The sequence below is a fragment of the Eubalaena glacialis genome, chromosome 17 (assembly GCF_028564815.1).
Source record: "Eubalaena glacialis isolate mEubGla1 chromosome 17, mEubGla1.1.hap2.+ XY, whole genome shotgun sequence".
Classification (NCBI taxonomy): domain Eukaryota; kingdom Metazoa; phylum Chordata; class Mammalia; order Artiodactyla; family Balaenidae; genus Eubalaena; species Eubalaena glacialis.
The window spans coordinates 55,200,166-55,220,868 of NC_083732.1; the positions used below are offsets into that span (position 1 = coordinate 55,200,166).

The 20,703-nt window shown below is 44.8% G+C and overlaps 1 protein-coding gene across 1 annotated transcript in view; it reads left to right on the plus strand.

Moving 5' to 3' along the window:
• Nucleotides 1–20,440, plus strand: part of BAALC (BAALC binder of MAP3K1 and KLF4) — a 95,455-nt gene extending 75,015 nt beyond the window's left edge. Inside the window, exons 2-3 of the mRNA XM_061171543.1 lie at nucleotides 6,013–6,179; nucleotides 20,103–20,440. Coding sequence (XP_061027526.1) covers nucleotides 6,013–6,179; nucleotides 20,103–20,213 — 278 coding nt within the window. The 3' untranslated portion in view covers nucleotides 20,214–20,440. The remainder of the gene's footprint in view (nucleotides 1–6,012; nucleotides 6,180–20,102) is intronic.
• The last annotated feature ends 263 nt before the right edge of the window (nucleotides 20,441–20,703 follow it).

Below are 20,703 nucleotides of genomic sequence, written 5' to 3' on the forward strand. Positions count from 1 at the left end.
TGGGGTCAGGTTTGCATCTTGAAGTGTCTTAGGGTGGGACAGAGTGGGGGTCATCTGGACACAAGCTGGAAGCACCATGGTGCATTCAGTGGATGGCTCGGTAGGGCCTCTTACCTGCCCTCAACCCAGGTACCAGGTTATGACCCACAGAGAAAATGGTAACATCCATATGGCCCCTTGCGGTAAACAGTCAAGGCAGTACTGGCCAATGTTGAATCCCACTCAGCAGCCCCAAGGGCAGGAAGCACCCTACACTTAGGTAAGCAAGGTATCTGCCTTGGTCTTGTGCTTTAGAGGCCCGCCTTTCTGCCCACCGCCCCCAGGCTCCACCCTTCCATACAGGGCAAGTTATCCAGGGGCCAAGGGATCATACCTACCAAAGCCTCCATCCCTCCTTCAGAACCAGTTGCCTTTTTTCCCCCAGTCCATCACAGACAAATATGTGATCCTATGTGCGTGATTAATACACAGCTCACAGCACTTGTGACTCACCATGTGAGTTTGACAACACTGGTACTGGTCTTATACCCTCTTCGATCAGACAAGTTCAATCTTGGGTGTTCCAGCAATGTCAGATTGCCATAGATATTTCCAAATGCTTGTGTTCAGTTTTTATACTTATCCCACAGCAGACCGGTAACAACAGTTTGCCTGGACCACAATGAGAAGCTCTATTTTATTTATATTTATCTATCTATCTATCTATCTATCTATCTATCTATCTATCTATCTATCTATCTATTTATGCATGCCATGCTGCATGGCTTGCGGGGTCTTAGTTCCCAGAGCAGGGACTGAACCCGGGCCCACAGCAGTGAAAGCACTGAGTCCTAACCACTGGACCATTAGGGAAGTCCCAAAGCTTTGTTTTAGACTCTTCTGTGGGTGCCAGGACCCTGGAATTACCAGCCCAAATCACACCAGACCTGCTTCCAGGGTCTTCATGGGCCTCTTCACCCGATCCATTCTCCGGGTTTGCACTCCCTAGGCCAAGGGACAGCTGTTTGCAGGAGCAGTGGGGATGGAGATTGAGTATGTGTGCTGGGGTGTCTATACACATGCATTTGAGGCGCTGTTGATACAGGATGGTGGGAGGATGGGAAGAGAAGGGGGGCAGGCTGCCAGCTGGTGGAGGAAGAGGGGCACAAAGATTTGGGGCGAGCCCAGCTGAAGGAATCCATTTCTCTGCACATCTGGAACTTAATCACAGTGCATGCCAGTCAGGAAACTTTGGACCAGGCATCTTCTATTGTGACTTACAATGCTTTGAATTCTGATTTCTATCCCATGGCCATGGTCGAGAGCCTGCACTTTGCAGAGCAGGTGGGTGACATGTGGACATGTGTGTCCTTTGGATCATTACCCCCTCCGCTGCGTTGGGACTGCAGCCTCATCAGTTCTGCTCCTCCCTCCCTTAGTATATCAGACACACTGTGCCTGCCTCATGGTAAATAATTGCTCAACACTCTGGGAAAGGATTTTGTTTGTTTTCCTTAAGTTTGATTGAAAGCAAACCTAGGCTAACACCCCAAAAGTAAGATAGGCAAATGACTTGACAATTAAAAAACACATACACGCAATTAGCCAATAGGCACATAAATAATATCTCTAGTAAATCAAGAAGTATAAACCAAAGCAATGAGATAATTTATTTTGCCTCTTAAATTGGCAAAGATAAGCAGCAAGAAAACCTTCAGTGTTTGTGAGGGTTTTGGGAACATTGCCATTTCATATACTGTTAGCAGAAGGGCAATAGGGTGATTGGAGAAAGACTTATAGAGAGAAATCTGGCCATGAATTGCAAAAGACTTTAAAATGTGTATATCTTTTGAAATCTTGAAGACATTGTTGCATAGTTTCCTTACATCTGTTAGTTGCTGATGAAAAGCCTGATGTCAATCTCATTCTTGATTTTTTTCCCTCTTCTGAAACTTTTCTTGTTATCAATGACATTCTGAAATTTCACTAAGATCTGTCTGGGTTGCGTTTTTCTTTTTACTTGTCCTGCCAAGTGCTTGGTAGGCTATTTCATACATACTTTTTAAATTTTATTGAAGTATAGTTGATTTACAATGTTGTGTTAATTTCTGCTGTACAGCAAAATGACTCAGTTATACATATATATTCTTTTTCATATTCTTTTCCATTATGGTTGATCACAGGATGTTGAATATAGTTCCCTGTGCTATAGAGTAGGACCTTGTTGTTTATCCATTCTATATATACTAGTTTGCATCTGCTAATCCCAAACTCCCAATCCTTCCTTCCCCCACCTCTCCTCCCCCTTGGCAATCACACGACTGTTCTCTATGTCTGTGAGTCGGTTTCTGTTTCATAGATATGTTCACTTGTGGGGTATTTTAGATTCCACATATAAGTGATATTGTATGATATTTGTCTTTCTCTTTCTGACTTCACTAAGTATGATAATCTCTAGGTCCATCCATGTTGCCATTATTTCATTCTTTTTTATGGCTGAGTGACATCCCACTGTATATATATATATATATATGTCACATCTTCTTTATCTATTCATCTGTCGATGGACATTTAGGTTGTTTCCATGTCTTGGCTATTATAAATAGTGCCGCTGTGAACATAAGAGTGCATGTATCTTTTTGAATTATAGTTTTGTCTGGGTATATGCCCAAGATTGGGATTGCTGGATCACATGGCAACTCTATTTTTAGTTTTTTGAGGAACCGCCATACTATTTTTCATAATGGCCGCACCAATTTACATTCCCTTGGTAGGCTATTTCAATTTGGGCTTTCATGTCTTTCTTCAGTTCTGAGAAATACTTAGTATTATTTCTGTGAGTATTGCTTCTGCTCAATTTTTTTCTGCTCCTTCTTTCTGGAACTCCTCTTAGATTAAGGTTGTAATTTCTGGATTTCTATTCTGTGTTTCCTAATGTGTTTTTCATACGTTCACTTACCCCTTCCAGGAGAATTCCTTGGCTTGCTCTTCCAGTTCACCAAATTGCTCTTTAACTGTGTCTGTCCTGCTATTCAGCTTCTCTATTGAGTTTTTAAAATTCATTACAACAGTTAAAACTATTATTTCAGGGACTTCCCTGGTGGCGCAGTGGTTAAGAATCTGCCTGCCGATGCAGGGGACACGGGTTCAATCCCTGGTCCGGGAAGATCCCACATGCCACGGAGCAACTAAGCCCGTGCGCCACAGCTACTGAGCCTGTGCTCTAGAACCCGCGAGCCACAACTACTGAAGCCTGCGCACCTAGAGCCTGTGTCCTGCAACAAGAGAAGCCACCGCAATGAGAAGCCCGTGCACCACAACGAAGAGTAGCCCCCGCTCCCCGCAACTAGAGAAAGCCCACGCGCAGCAACAAAGACCCAACAGAGCCAAAAATAAACAAATAAATAAATATTTTAAAAAAAGAAATATTATTCCAAATATTTCTGATTGAACCTTTTTGGTCACTCTTGTCCTCATATTATCTTCCCTTATTTTTCTGAGCAGATTAAATACACTTACTTAAAATTCTGTGCTACATCCTGTATTAATTCCATTTCCTTTGAGGTCTCCATTATAGAGTTTGTTGTCTCTCTTTTTTGGTGTTGACCTTCTCCAACTGTTTGTATATTCTTATTTTTGTACTAATTTCTGTCACTGAAATTTCCTGTTAGAACATCAGCTGCATCTATTTAAGAAGACAGCTTGGAAGGCAAGGATGAAAACAACTATTGGCTTACTCTACTGGTACTGTTTTCAGAAAGCCAGCCTTCTTGGCATGCCTTTTCTCTTTCTCTCAGGTGTCACTAGCCCCTGAGAGCACTGCCCTTCTCTCTGAGCAAAGGCCCTCTCTGTGCTGTTTCTACTCACTATACTTCTGACACCAAATGTGTGGGTTTTTATCCCCCAAATCAACCAATTCTCCAACTCTCCAGACACCAACTGGGTGTCCTACTACTCAATTCAATTCTGACACTAACTATCTGGGGTTAGCACAGACCCACAGGTTAAGGGCCCAGTCCCGCAAGACTGCCTCTCCCCCACTTCAGACACCAGTTGCAAGTCCCAGGCTGCCACCTGAACTTCTGACCAGCTGGCTATAAATCAGGGTTCTCATACCCCCTCCTCAGGTTCAGTAATATGTTAGAATGACTCACAGAACTCAGGAACACTTTACTTATGTATACCAGATTATTGTAAAAGATATTATAAATGATACAAATGAACAGCCAGATAAAGAGGTACATAGAACTCCAAAAGATTTCCAAGTGCAGGAGCTTCTGACAAGCTTCTGATGCTGTGGAGTTGGCATGTGCCACCCTCCCAGCACATATATGCTTTCACCAACCTGGAAGCTCCCCCAAACGTTATCACTTAGGGATTTTTATGGAGGTTTCATCATGAGGCATCATCAATTACTAACTCAATCTCCAGCCCCTCTCCCCTCCCCAGAGGTTGGAAGGAGGGGCTGAAAGTTCCAAGCTCCTAATCAAGGTTAGGTCTTCCTGGCAACCAGCCCCCATCTGAAGCTATCTAGGGGGCCACCAGGAGTTGCCTTGTTATAACAAATAGTGCCCTCTCTGTCCTATCACTCATGAAATTCCAAGGAATTTGGGAGCTCTGTGTCATGAAGTGCGAGCAAATACCAAATGTTGTAACAAAAGATGCTGCTGTCACCCCTATTACTCAGGAAATGGCAAGAGATTTAGGAACTCTATGCCAGGAACTGGGGACAAAGACCAAATATATATTTCTTTTTATATCACAATGTCCTACCCTCACAGACTGCTCCGTCATTGCTGACTGGCCTCAGCTGGTGGAGGAGTAGAATGACTGACCTACCTGGCTGCCCTTGGCCTCCCTGTGGCCATGACAGAGCCTCTGCTGGCTTCTCGTCTCCCACTTGGCACTCGCCCTCATGCTCCCTGGGCCGCCTTTTATCTTTTCAATCAGATACTCGTTATCCATGAATTTCTCTCTGTAGTCCTCCTCTTGCTTTTCTTTTTTTTTTTTTTGGCCATGCCACATGGCTTGTGGGATCTCAGTTCCTTGACCAGACCAGGGGTTGAACCCGTGCCCTTGGCATTGTAAGTGCAGAGTCCTAACCACTGGACTGCCAGGGAATTCCCTCCTCTTGCTTTTCAATGAGGCTATATTTAAACTTCATTCTGTCATTTCTTGGCATTTCATGGAAGGAACACATGCTCAGTCCAATACCTTGAGGTGGAATTATGTAAAAAATGATATATAACCTTCAAACCAGTAATCCACTTCTAGGAATTTATCCTAAGGAAGTAATTAAGAATAAAGCTTTATTGAGGATATGGGGAGGGGGAGGGGTGAGATGTGACAGGGTGAGAGAGTGTCATGGACATATATACACTACCAAATGTAAAATAGATAGCTAGTGCGAAGCAGCCGCATAGCACAGGGAGATCAGCTCGGTGCTTTGTGACCACATAGAGGGGTGGGATAGGGAGGGTGGGAGGGAGGGAGATGCAAGAGGGAAGAGATATGGGAACATATGTATATGTATAACTGATTCACTTTGTTATAAAGCAGAAACTAACACACCATTGTAAAGCAATTATACTTCAATAAAGATGTTTAAAAAAAAAAAAAAGAATAAAGCTTTAACCCCAAGGAGTTTCATCACAGTAACATTTGATATGAAAAAGTGAAAACAAATATCCAATTAGAGGGGTTTAGTTAAATAAATGGTGACACATCCATACAATGACAGAGTAAGTATGTGAAAAATAATATGGCAGGATATTTAAGGGTATGGAAAAATGTCATTGATGTATTATTAAATAAAAATTTCAGGTTACAAAATTATTTTACAGTCTCATTTTTGTAAAAAAAAAAAAATAACCACACATGTTCTTATAGAAAATGGTAGCTCTGCATGGTGGGATTTCTGCTTGACTTTTTTTTCTTCTTTTTGGCTGTCTTTTTTTCCCACACTCTTGGAGATTGTTTTCAGTAACTGCTATGTGCAAGACTCTAGTCGCATCCTCTGCTTCCCTCCCCTAGATGGGCTGGAAGATGGCGTGTCCTCCAACAGTGTGCCCCGATCGACAGCCCCAAGTGGAATATCCAACCCAGAGAAGAAGATGAGCTGTGGGACCCAGTGCCCAAATCCCCAGGGCCTCAGCTCAGGCCTCCTGACCCAGAAACAGAATGGCCTCCGGACCACAGAGGTAGGTCGCAGCCCCAGAACAGACTTGGGACCGGAGGCAGGGGGAGAAGGTTGCTTCAGGGCAGAGCCAAGCTGAGACAGCACCCAGGGAAGGAGAAGAGACAGCTCACCTTGCCAAAGGAAATTCTCCACCCACCCGTGTGAAAGTTGTTGCAAAGAAAATAGCAAGGCTCCACCCCCCACCCCCTGCCTTGAGGGTTGCTGTGTTTCGTTGAATCAGCGGAAATGGGTCCTTGATATTTGCGCTCTAAAGGAAGTGTGTGTTTGTTTAAATACAGCTTTGTTCAAGGACCTCCTTTGCTGTCGCAGCTCTCAGCATCTCGATAGTGAGGTCTGTACTGGCTACGGGAACTAGTCTCAGGCCAGGCAGTCGGCCATCTTAGGGGTTGGCAGAGAAGAAGACCAGCGTGGTAGGAGACAAGCCTGGTGTTCTACCTCACCCCCTCCAACCAGGTGGGCAGTGGGAGGGTCTGCAAGGGGGGTTCTTGTTGCAGAATGTGGTGACAGCATCACCCCACACTGTTGCTGTTGGAGATGAGGCAGGGCTACGGAGTCCCTGGACCTAGCTGGCATCCTGTCTGATTCTTTCTTTTCTCTCAGAGCTGTTGTTGGGAAGTGCTTCCCCTGCTGCCCCTGACCGCTCCTTAGCAGACCAGCGCAGCGGTCTGCCATCTCCTCCTCTCCCCACTCCGTTCCTCCCTCTCGCTTCCTCATCTTCCCCATCCCCTCTAGCTCCCACCTTCAAAGTCCACTACTTACCCAATACTCCAAATCCATTTTTCCCCTCTCCCCTGTCAAAACTTACTGGTCCTGTCCCTCAGGCCAGCGCCATCTGTTTTTCTGAGGATCCAGCCAGGTTATCTAATGATGGAATTCTTGCCCACATCAGTGAGTTCCCTTTCTAAGCTTTGGTCAGAAAACCTGTTGCAAATTCAATTAACTAAGTAGCTTTGCAGGTATCACTCGGTCTCCCAGAGTCTCAGGTTCTTTATCCACACAATGGAAATAGTACCAAGATGAGAGAACAGGTGGGCCTGTTCTTTGTGAACTGAGAGGTGCTGTGAGAAAGGCAGTAAGGCACCCAGCACCACAAACCAATTAAAGGAAACACTGATGGTGGCTCTTCAGCCATGTAGAAGGTCGTGGGTGGGGGGTAGATCCGAGGGCAGCAGTGGCCTTCCTGGTGTCCTGTATTGCCTGCTTTGTCTGTGCATAAGCTGGCCTTCTAGAGGCCCAAGCATCATTGCCATCTCCCAAGGCAGTCTGGGCCCCACAGAACTATGCTCAGAAGCTTGGTCATTGCTCTAGGGCAGGCCCTGACTTTTGTACCCTAACCTCCTCCCCACACTGTGCCCTCACCTTTTGAGCCAAGATGTTCCATGAATGGGAGGAAGTGGCTTTGCCTGTCACATGCTTGCTTTCCAACCTCACTTCCATCATCCATCACTTTAAAGTTGTGTTCTGCAATTTACAAAGCGCTTTTAGGCCTACTGGCTCATTGAATCCTCCCAAGAGCATGTAAAGTAAGCGTCATACCATTTCAGAGACAAGGAAACTGAGATGCACTTGATTGATGACATGAACAAGTCATATAAGTGCTAGAGATGGGTGTTGGTAACTTTAAATTGAAACAGGTGACTCTTAGAAAAGTGGAGCATAGAGATCTTAAAGTACTTTTTTGTCAAAGAATAGTGTATTAGTCAGCTAATGCCACAATAATGCTGCATGACAAAGCAAATCAACATTCAGTGGCTTAAAACAACCATCTTTTTCTCCTCACAGTCAGCCACAATTTGAATGGCTAGACCTGACTTCAGGCTCCAGGCTCCAGGTCTAGCTCAGTCTGTTCTGTGTATTTTATTCTGTGAATCAAACTAAAAGAGCAGCAGCTCTCTGAGGTATATTATCATGGCTATGGCAGAAACCCAAGAGGGCAAACACATTTCATGTCTCTGCTCACACCATACCATCTAACCTCCTATTGGCCAAACCCAACATCAGTAGGACAAGGAAGTGTACCCTGTCCCCGGTTGAGAGACAGGAAAGGATTAGGGGCAATAGTGCAATCTACCACATATAACATATATATAGAAAAATGTACAAGTCTGTCATAGGTTCAATGAATTTTAATAAGGTGATGCACCCATGTAACCATCTTCCATATGGAGACACAGAACAGTATCACTACTCCAAAAATCCCCTGTGTGCCCCTCACCACGGTGACTGGGGTGTGCCAGTCACTTTCCACACCCCAACAATATAACCACTCTTCTGACATCTAGCATTATAGACCAGTTTTGTTTATTTTTGACTTTTATAGATGGCATCATACAGTATTTGCTCTTTTGTGTACAGCTTCTTTTGTTCAACATTATGCTAGTGAGAATCATCCATGTTGCGGTGAGTTGCAAAAATTTCCTCATTTTCATTGCTATGTATATCTCATTAAATGAATATACCACAAGTTAACCCTTCTACTTGAAGGACATATGGGTTGTTTCCAGTTTGGGGCTATTGTGAACAATATAGCTGTTAACATTCTTGTACCCTTGGGTGGACATTCACTTCTCTGGGGTATATACCCAGGAGTAGAATTCCTGGCTCATAGGATGGGGATATATTTGACTTTAATAGATACTGACACAGTTTTCCAAAGTGGTTATACCACTTTACATGCTAACCGGCAGCAGATAAGTTCCAGTTATGGACCATAAGAATTTAAGTAAGTCGTGCTTAGTCCTGTCTTTCTTAGGCCCGTGAGAGCAGCCTTCTAGGTGCCGCCTGGGGTGCTAAGCACTTCCTTGTATTATCTCACTTGATCCTCACAATGACTCTACAGTGTTGATATTGTTGTCTCCAGTTCACAGATAAGAATGGAGACTCAGGCGGCTCAGGAAAGCTCTCCGCACACCACACACGCGTGCACTCTGGGAGCTTGTGTGGTAGTTAAAATGGGGTCGGGTGGAGCCAGCCCGCCCGGGGCTCCAGCCACAGTGAAAACTGTGTCGCAGGGGAGTGAGGACCACACACCTGACCAACACAGCACCAGGGGGCAGATGTCACACACTGATAAGCTGGCCACAAAACAAAATTGTGAAATTTTGTTTTCACGATTCAGTGAACAATGCTGTGTTGTATGTATTTCCAAAATAAGATCAGGGAGCAGATCGCTTCAGTTTTAAGCCTTCAGACAATTGCTGAAATGCATCAGGGGTCTTCCTGTCCTGAGACCTCACCAGCCACCAGGCATCCTGACTTCCTCAAAGGCAAAGGTTTCTACTTAAGGTGTCAGCTTACAAGACAAGTCAACCTCTGATTGAAGCTTCTGTCAGCAGAGCTATCTCGTACCAACACAGATCTCGGCTGCCTAAAATCTGCCTAAGGAAAATAATTTTCTTCCTATTCCGTCCAGGGCCTTTCACATACTGTCTCTTCCTAGCTTGTTTCATACTCCAGGCTAGAGCTTCCTGCGTTTTCTGTGTCTGGCTCAGGCAGTGTCTGGCTCACCTCTTCCGGTCTGCCTTTGCTTCCCGCAAGATGAACTATTAGCACTTCACCGCGTTCCCCTGGACATCATCGGGCCACCGGCTGATGGTTCTTGGGCACTTTTTTAAAAGCTTTCCTTCTCCAGAAGAACCCGTTCATAAAGCATGCATCCTCATGCACGTGTCTACACAGTGTTCCCGTTCAGATTTATAGACCAAGTTTGTCCAGTCCTCACTGGGCCTGGAAAATTTCCTCATCAGGTCCTATAAGCACTCTTTGGATTCCTTCATCTGATGTTTGTCCACTGAGTGCCATCTGGGTGCCAGGCACTGTTCTGATGCCAAGGATCCAAGAATGGAACAGGCACACATGCCCTTTGCTCTGAAGCAGTTGCCAATTTTCTTTCTTTTTTGATGTTCTAGAAAGGCACAGTTTAATAAAATAGAGTCCTTGGTCTCAAGGAGTTCACAGTCTAGTAGAAGAGACATAGCAGTGAATACACTATTATAACACAGTGTGGTAAGTGCTATTATATAGGGGGTCATGTGATGCTGAGGGAGCCCCCCAGGAGGGGCACCTCTTGTGTGCTCAGTACAGCGCCTGGCACTTAGCAGGGGAGCAACAAAAGTCTGTCAAGGGATTGAATGAATAAACCCAACCTGGATGTCAGAGAAAGCTTTCTGGGGGAAGAGAAGCCATATCTGAGAGCAGGAGAAGGAAGAGGGAGGGCTAGCCAGGTGAAAATGGTGAACCAGGGTTGGGACGAAGGGGCACGTGATATAGCAGCAGCATGTGCCTTGAACTCTCCCAGGTTCTGGAACATGTGCCCAGCTCAGGATGTTGTGCATAGTAGGTGCTCAGTGAAACCACGGGGACCGTGTAGGGTCTTCTATTCAGGCCTCTGTTGTGCAACTTCAGGAAGCAGCTTCTGCCACTCCCTTGCACTGTGCGCACAGGGCAGTCCAGCCTGCAATGCGGATGCTGCCTTTGGAGTTGAGCAATGTGGTGCTACTTCCTCGGAATCCAAATGTCTCTGTCTGTCCTTTTTGATGCTGCCTGTCATCTGGTTCCACCGTGCTTGGTCTCCCTGTTTTCTGCAGTCTTCTCAGTACACACCCTTTGCTCCTGCAAAGCCAGCAGCTGCCAATTTTAATGGCGCTGAGCCTGGGGAGGCAGATAATACAGAATAAATGAAGATAGATTTGAAATGGTGCTGCGAAGGAAAGCAAAGGCCCCTGGAAGGGAATAGCAACTACTCGATTTAACATAGATGTGGTCCACAGTTCAGATCACTTTCCAAAGGGCCATGAGGGGCAGCTGACGTTGCTGATGCCTGTGAGCAGCTGTGAGCAGTGGCGTTCGGAGCCCTTCTCCACTCTCTGTCTCACCAAACAAACCACATCTTTCAACTCCCTCTGGCCCCTGTCTCATGCCCAGTGTTAATAGGTGCTAACTAGCGGAAAGATTGTGGCAAAATGATGTCTCACACACTGGAACTGTCTCAGTGGGGCGCTCTTTCTCTAGTAAACCTTGATTTGCTCCAGTCACTTGGGACCTTTTTGACTGTGCAGCATCTGATAAATCATCGACTGTCTCCTCCCCCACCGCCTTCCCTGAGCTCAACAAACAACGCGAGGGGAAGCTCTGTAGCTGCTTGTTCTCTCCTGCTAATTAATTGCTCAGGAACTCTGGGCTGCCTCCAGACATTTACTCTCCGACGTGAATGTGCCGTTTCTTCAGGCTTAGGACTCTTGTTTTTCTCCTCCAGAGGTATCGCCTCAGGTATTCAGCTAAGGTAGAAAAGTGGATGGTGGATGTAGCTCGGGGCAGACGGAGCTCTGAGTCTGTGGCTGGCCTCCCAGTGAGCCTTCACGTCTTCAGAAGTTGCATCGTTTTTAGTTGCTTTATTATTCTTGGCAAAGTGGCTGGACCTTGCCAAAGAAATGAGCTGATGCCTGGACTGATTCTCAGCTAAGTAGCCTCCGCCTTCTGTGCTTCCTGCCCACCCCTCCCCCTCACCCCCTCCAGTGTCTGACTGTCAGCAAGGCTTGGTGCGGTCCAGGAAAGGTAGGTGAAGCCTCAGAGACGTGATGTGACCAAAGAGAGAGGCCTAATCCAGAAAGGAGGATGGGACCAGCCCAGAATTTCTCCTGGTTGGTGGTAATACGAGATCCGTGAGGAGAGTTTAGAAAGTAAATATGAGTTTCTCCTAGAGAAGCAAAAACATGACATTAAAAGGAGAGCAAGGGCTTCCCTGGTGGCGCAGTGGTTGAGAATCTGCCTGCCAATGCAGGGGACACGGGTTCGAGCCCTGGTCTGGGAAGATCCCACATGCCGCGGAGCAACTAGGCCCGTGAGCCACAGCTACTGAGCCTGCGCATCTGGAGCCTGTGCTCCGCAACAAGAGAGGCCGCGATAGTGAGAGGCCCGCGCACCGCGATTAAGAGTGGCCCCCACCTGCCGCAACTAGAGAAAGCCCTCACACAGAAACGAAGACCCAACACAGCCATAAATAAAAATAAATTAAAAAAAAAAAAAAAAAAAAAAAAAGGAGAGCGAAAAAAAGAAACCATTGAGGACAACCAGAGAGGGAAACCTGTTAGAAGGACACTTTGATGCATATTCTAGTTTAAGCCTGGGAAAAGGAAGCAATGTAGCAGCATAGAGATGTGGTGTGTGTGTGTGTGTGTGTGTGTGTGTGTGTGCGTGTGTGTGTGTGGTGATTTCCACAATGCATCTATATATCAGCTGTTACCTTATGTAGACAAAGAATTGCAAAACTCAGTATTCACCTAAGGGTCTGCAGAAAAACCAATTCGATCAGAAGACTCTCAGGGCAGAGACCTCCTTCTTCTTTGTATTCTTCCCTTGCCCACTGAGCCTGCTTCAGGGGTATGCACCTAGTATGTACTCACTGATTGTTGATTGAATGAGGTCAGCCTAGGACTTCATTAAGATTAGAAAAATTGGGACTTCCCTGGTGGTCCAGTGGTTAAGAATCCACCTGCGGGTTCAATCCCTGGTCAGGGAACTAAGATCCCACATGCCCCGGGGCAACTAAGCCTGAACGCCACAACTACTGAGCTCACACCTCAACTAGAGTGCCTGAGTGCCACAAACTATTGAGCCCACGCACCCTGGAGCCCGGGTGCCACAACTAGAGAGAAGCCCGCGCGCCACAACTAGAGAGAAGCCCGCGCACCGCAGCGAAGAGCCCATGTGTCGCAGCAAAAGATCCTACAGGCCTCAACGAAGATTCCCGTGTGCCACAACTGAGACTGGACGCAGCCAAAAAAAAAAGATTAGAAAAATTTCCCATGGCTCCACTCCCCACTCACCCCCTTCCCCACCTTTAGTGATCGATGACTGTTCTGTTGGAGCCCAACTGCTCTTCTAAAGCAGGTTCTACTGCCCTCCTAGGGTTTGATCTATCTGAGGTTTAAGTTGATCTATCTGAGGTTTAAGTTGAAAAGCAACAACTCCCTTTGGCATCCGATACCTGATAAATAAAAACCCCTAGACTGAGTTAGCCTGAATAAGTACAAGTGGCTGTGATCGGCACGGGATTTGCTTGAGGTTTGGGGAGTTCTTGAGAGTTTTGCCTGAGGCATAGTCTGATCCCTGCCTCTGGAGGCTAGCATCCTGGCCCTTGGTGGAGTTGCTAAGATCAAATGTTTCCTGAATGACCTCTCATTAATGCCAATGAAGCAGCAGCAAATAAATTCATGGAATTTGGGAACAGCTCGAAGTCTGTTATTGTGTGTCTCCTTTTAATGGGACTTGACTGAAAAGAAGAAAAATGTCTTGAGTTGCAGCTGACAAGGCTCAGGCTTTAATCTTTCAGGAAGGCAGAGAGGAAGGAACTAACATTGTCAGAGTGTCTGCTGTGAGCCTGACACGCTATGTAGATGGCATCCTCTTTAACCCTCACAGCTCTGAGTGGTAAGTAGCATCATTCCCCAGCTGGGAAAACAGGCTCGGGAAGGTTAAGTATTTGGCCAGCGTGGCAGAGGGAGTAGTGACTTGGCTGTGTTGGAGTTCAAACCCAGGTCTGTCTCCCTCTAAACCTCATGATCTTCCTTCTCATTTCCTGAAGCAAAACGGTGGAGAATTTAGTGTGAGCACTGGCGGTTGTGGGAGGCTGGGTGTGAGGCCCACAGCCCACGTCCAGCCTCCCACCATCTTTAGCTCAACTCACCACCTCTGTTGACATTGGCCTCAAGCAAATTGCTTTAGCCTGAGTGACTTCAGTTGCCTCGTCGGGAAAAGTGAACACAGCTACATTCCTGGCCGTGTCTCAGGGATGGTGCAAGGAACAATCAATCCACGAGCAAGATTGAAATCCTAGGAAAGTTCTAGAATGTTTAGGCAGGGCAATGCAGACAGGTTCTGTTCCCCAGGATTTTTTTCTCTTTCTTTCTGAAGATGTATCTTCACACACATGTTCTTCATCAAATTATTTGTCAGGTCTATTATGTGATGAGCACTAAGTTAGATGCTGAGGACACTGTGGTGAACACAACAGACTGGGTCCCTCCCTCCTTGAAGTTTTAATCTGATGAAGATGTAGAAATAAGCAAGTAAACAAGCAAATAAATATATAATCCAAAGTCTGGTTAAAGGCCAAGAAGAAAGTACAGAATACCGGGAGAGAGAATAAGGCGGCCCCATACTGTGTCTGCTTAGAAAATCCCTGCAACGCTCCCTAGGAAATGACTGGCCGTGATTACCTCTGGGGAAAACACAGCGTGGCCAGAGCATGGGAACAAGTGTTACTTCTCACTGTGCTTTTCTCTACTCTTTGAATTTCTTTTACCATAATTATGTATCATTTCTATAATTTAAAAATACTAGTTATGCAGAAAATTGGTGTCTGATAAATCATGAACTCGGTAAGCCTTTTTTCTTCGTTGTCTACAAGGAACTGTGGAAAGGTTGGTGCAGCCCTGTGTTAGGTATATTTGTGCAGTCAAATTAAAGCAGAGAACATCGTTCTTTCCATTTGGGAGAAAATGAGAAAAGGTGAGCTGACTTAGCTGCCCTCTTGGGTCCGGGCCTCCTTCCACGAGAATGAGCTGGGTTGTTGACTTCTAAACCCCAAGAGAAACATGTCCATCTGCCAGGAAGTTATCACAGTCAATCTGGTTACCTTTGAGAAATGGCAGCCAATAAATGACTTTTAATTAAAGAGGCAGTATCAAGAGGACTAAAGTCTATGATTCTAAACCTGCAGAAGTTAAAATGAGGCAAGGGAAGAATAGAAAAGCTGTAAAACCAGGTGAGAAACAAGAGTGTGGCCCATTAACAAAAATCAATGGTGATAAAACTCACAAAACAAGAATTTTAGAAGTGAAATTAGCAGACAGCTGCAAAAGGAAAAGGTACTAAATAGGCTTCTCTCAGCATTGAGTTGGGAAGTATAAGATTTTTTTTTAAGACAGTAATTGCAATAGGGACACATTTTCTTTTCCTGTCATTGAATAAAGAGGGTTGACTGCTAAATTAAAAGGTTTGGCTGGCTAAAAACCATATCAGAGGGGAAAATATCTATGTCATACAAAATGTCATAGTCCCAGAGGTACAAATGGTGTAATTGTTCCGTGTATCTATATAGCTCTTTTCTCAGAGGAGGGCAAAGCAACTTCTTTCTTGGAACTTCTAGAGAAACTATCTGGCATTGTGGTTCTCTTTCTCATTCATCTTTGTCCCTCTCATTTGGGCTTCAAATCTGAGGTTTCCAAGTTGTGACTAGATTTCAGCAACTACCAACCTCCTAGATAATCGCGCTGCTATAAAAAGGGTGGGTGCCTCTCTGAGGTCTCGGACTCGGAAGTTTCTCTTTTATAAAACACCTTCAAGTCATTGCATTGTTGTTCTGGTTGTTTAATTTGCCAAATTAAATACAGTGTAATTATTTGAAAGTGGATTTGTTTATGGCTTGGAACCTTCTGTGCCCATGATTAGAATACAGAACTCCAGTTTGTTCTTTATCCAAATGTGGATCTTGTAGAGTTATTATTATTATTGGTTTTTAGAAGTAGTCGTAGCAATAGTCATGGTTTCAGTAGAACAAGAAAGTTTTTGATTTAAATTTGGTATGTTTGACTGACATTATTTTGCGAATAGAATTAATGTCAAAAGCTATTATATAATTGGGGCAACTAACTGTCCTGGTTTGCAGAGGCCTGAGGCGGTTCCTGGAATGTGGGACTTTCTGTTTGAAAACGGGACAGCATTGGGCAAGCCAGGAGAAGTTGATCACCCTATTAATGCTAAGTGACGTGCTTAATTCTCTCCCCCCCAAAAACAAACAAACAAAAAAACCCACTAAGAAGTAGGCATTATCCCCGCTTTTGGATGAGGGAACTGAGATTCAGAGGTTAAAGCAATGTCTCATGCAGCTAACTAATGGCAAAGCCTTGTGCCAAATCCAGGTCTGCCTGGCCCCAAAGCTTGTCCTCTGAACATCTCCATTGTCAGGCTTTTGCTACACAGATTTAAGAGATTGCCCCACTATACTTGAGATGCAAACCATACATATTCTGTGGCTGTTCTGGGAATGACTATTTTGTAGCCTTTGATTCTTAAACAGGCTGAAAAATTAAGAATCATCCAACTATTGAATGTTTGCTTGAATTTTTAAGCTTATGAATGCAGACTGAAACATAGAGCAGAGCACTTTCTGTGTAGAATCTTTAATAACTTTTTGTGAAATCTTGCCAATAACTCTAAAGAAAAGCAGTTATGCAGTTCAGAAAGTTTACATTTCCATTCTGGAAAGCTCTCTCACTGCCCACCGGTTTGAGGGGAATGCTGCCCTCAACTTGGCTCATTTCAAATAAGGCCTCTGTGTCTCTATTCCACATCCCAGTCCTCGAAGCTTTTATGCAATAACACCCGAAATGGAAATCAGATGCAATTAGCCTCATGATTGCCACCGTTTTCTTTCGGAAACAAACTTGGTTGTGGGACTTTATGAGTTCTCTGCTTTTAGGGGAAAATAAACCCATAAAAGTCACTGCTAGGCCCTGGTGCCAGTTCAGGCTTGGAGGAGCTGAGCGTTAATAAGTCCTTAGACAGCATTGACTTCTGATTGTTAAAGCAGGGGTGCATTAAGAAATGCATGGTGTTTATTCATTCATTCATCCATTTATTCAACCAAAGTTAAATAGAAGGCCTCGATTCACTTTGTTATAAAGCAGAAACTAACACACCATTGTAAAGCACTTATACTCCAATAAAGATGTTAAAAAAAAAAACAAAGTAGCCAGAAAAGCAAGATCTTTTACCCTAAAAGAAACAATAATTAGAATGATAGCTGAATTCTCACTCGCAACTTTGGGAGCCAGTAGACAGTGAAAAGAGATCTACAAGATGCTAAAAGGAAGTAACCGTCAACTTAGAATTCTAGAATTCTATACCAGAAAAAATGCATTTCAATAAAGAAAGTAAAATGAAGACGTTTTCAGACCAACAAAACCTGAGAGAGTATACTGCCAGCACACACCTACTAAAGGAAATTTTAAACACTGTTCTTCAGGCAAAAAGAAAGTGATCCCAGATAGAACCTCAGAAATATAGCAAGGAATGAAGAACAAAAAAAGCAGTAAATATATGGGTACTAAATAAACACTGGATAAAATAACAATTAAAAAAAAAATGGAGGGCCTCTTAGGTCTCAGACTGTGCTAGGCACTGGGAACTTGAAGAGGAAAACAATGAAATCCTATCTCATGAAATCAATGGATAAGGCTAAAGTTGCATATAGTCAAAATGGTCCTTAAATATCCCTCAAATTACCCATAGAGTATTATCTTAGGTCAGGGTCCCTGGAAGCAGAGTCTGAGATGAGGGTTCTTGTGCAAGTAAGTGAGTGAAAGCATAGTCTCAGGTGAAAGAAACCCTTAAGGTAGTGGGAAACAGGGTAGGGCAGAGGACCGAGTTCAGCAAATATGTGAGCTCAACTGAACAGCTGTAGTGTAGCCTCAGCCTGATCTCAAAGGGAACTCCAGAGCATGAATGGCATCATAGATGTATACCCCCTTGAAGCAAAAGGACCAGCTTTTATATTCCCAATAATCAGGCATTGGCTTTAGGCTGTCTCCAGAAATTAGGGTATAACCTCTTTGGTATTTCTGGATGAGGTGGCTCTGATCAGATGAGGGCAAGTCTCAAAAGAAGGGTGCAGCTCTGAGTGATTAGCAGCCAAAACTCAAAGCAGCTGAGGGATGGATGCACCAGCCAAGTAAACGGAATCTGAAAGGGGTATCACCAGCAGCTACTACACAGGATATATGTGCCCTGTTAGAAACCTGCATATCATTTGTTAATAAATACAATAGAGCAATTTATTTTTCTCCAGTGGTGTGATAGACCACCATTTCTTGGGATGCACTACAGATGAAGTATTGATACTTGGCTTATGTGCAGGGACCATGTTGTATGAAAAATCTGCATCTATCAACACTAGACTCACACCCAGAATGGGGAGATGCTCACACCGTGGGAGATGCTCCCACAGATCTGAGACTGACTGTTTTCCGGGAAGCTGACTCTGAGATGTCATTATATGAGATGTTCTTTGGGAAGTGCCCTGTCAACACTGCGGGAGGGAGGGCCGGAAGCAGGAGCGGGCAGAGGGAGAAGTGGAGCCACAATGCAGGCCCGCCCACAGCCTCGGCTGACCCCACCCCATGGGAAACTCTGAAGCTAAATGGCAGGTCAGAGCTGGCCTGCTTTGGGTCAAATGGCCAGGCGTTTATACCCCTGCATTGGGCCACCTAGGAAGGGAAGGCCCTGGGTGAGGGGTCTCTCTGCAGCTGAGACCGCCCTGAAGGGACAGCTGGAGGCTATTTGCCTGCTGCACCCCCTGCAGCTGGGCAGAGGGCCTTCCTGGAGTGGGGTTGGGGGCACACATCTCTGTCCATCCCCGATGGAGACAACTCGTGAGGCCAGTCTCAGGCTCACTCCGAGCACATGATCACTGAATGGAACGGGCACAGAATGACCCCCCACTGGTCCAGCTGTCTTCTCTTGAAGGGGAATGGGAGGATTGTGCACATATGCTTGAAGAACCTGCAATTTAGTCAATACTTTAGTATTTAATATAGATTCTGGACTTTCCTCACTTATCTTCACTTCTAAGTGGATAATCTACAGATTTAGAGAACAAACTAGCGGTTACCAGTGGGGAGAGGTAAGGAGGGAGGGGCAATATAAGGTTGGGGGAAAAAAGGGTTATTATGGGATTACATGAAATCATGTGGGTGAAACTTCTGAAAATTGTAAGGCACTATGGAATTTAAAGAATCTTTCATTCAATAAAAAAATTGAAAAAAAGAAATGGATAATATATCCTACTTTTTACTTATTATACTTACCAAGTCTTTTTTTCCCCTCATTTTTAATTAATGACAGGCATTGTGCTAAGTACCTTACATTCATTACCTTAGGTAATCCTTATAGTAACATTATGCGTTAGGTACTATAATTATCCTCCATCTTACGGATGAGGAAACTCATCTAAGAGTTAGAGAGGTTAGAAAAAACTTGCCCACAGTGAAATTATATAGTCAGTGTTCAAACCAAAGTCTGTCTGACTCCAAAGCTCAAACCCTTAGCTGCTCTACCAAAGCCAGCTGTGAAACCTCTCACATTGCCCTTTTTTTAAAATAGATTTTTATTGGAGTATAATTGCTTCACAATACTGTGTTAGTTTCCGTTGCACAACAAAGCGAACCAGCCGTATGCATACACATGTCCCCGTATCCCCTCCCTCTTGAGCCTCCCTCGCATCCTCCCTCTCCCACCCCTCTAGGTCATCGCAAAGCACCGAGCTGATCTCCCTGTGCTATGCAGCTGCTTCCCACTAGCTAACTATTTTACATTCCATAGTGTATATATGTCGATGCTACTCTCACTTCGCCCCAGCTTCGCCCTCCCACCCCATGTCCTCAAGTCCATTTTCTATGTCTACCTCTTTATTCCTGATAAATAAGATGTGGCACATATATACAATGGAATATTACTCAGCCATAAAAAGAAACGAAATTGAGTTATTTGTAGTGAGGTGGATGGACCTAGAGTCTGTCATACAGAGTGAAGTACGTCAGAAAGAGAAAAACAAATACCGTATGCTGACTCATACATATGGAATCACATTGCCCTTTGATGGACCTTCGCCAATTCACTCATCCATTCATTCAACGGTGCTTTACCGAGCATTTCTATGCCAAGCTCTGCACTAGGGTGGTATTAAAGATTCAACAGAGCAGCCTATGAAAAGGAGTATATGTGTATGTATCCTTGTGGGTCGTTCTTCCTGCATCTGTGTGTGTGTGTGTGTGTGTGTGTAACAACTTCAAGAGATTAATGCAAATGTCAGGACCTTTGGATATTACCTAGTAACTCAATTCAACGTGTTTAAACTTTTTAACAGGCTAAAAGAGACGCTAAGCGGACGTCTGGAAAAGAAGTCACCATTAACGTCGCAGACAGCATCCGACAGGTGGACAGAAGTCGAAGAATCACAAAGAACTGCGTCAACTAGCAGAGTGTTCAACCAGTTGAAGGGCAGAGGGACTTCTTTGGTGCCCTTCTCATCCTGGACCCCATCGCGGAACCTTGAAGACGTGGGTGGCCCTTGCTGTGTGGGAACGCTGCTGAGTGCCTTGGGAGACTGTCTTAGCCTGTTGGGACGTTCTCAGCCTCCTATTTATCACGTAAATATATTGGCAGAGTACTCCCATAGGGTAATAAACTGCAAATGTATGTTCAGTTTGCCCCTTGCAACTGCTGCAGTGTGGTCTGATGGAAAAGTGGCAAGCAAAAGCACGGGCCAGTTTAGGAAACGGAAAAGTAGAAGGAGTAGGTTCCTGGCTGAAAGAGTCACAGTCGGTTCTGAGCTCTCCTGGCCATGGTTGTGCGCACTGTTTCAGGCAAGCTTATTCTTTCATTCTTCCTTTTTGAAATACCACCATCTCAAAGCTTACCGTGTTCACTTAAAAGTTGGCTTTCACCCAACTCTACACCCACATGTA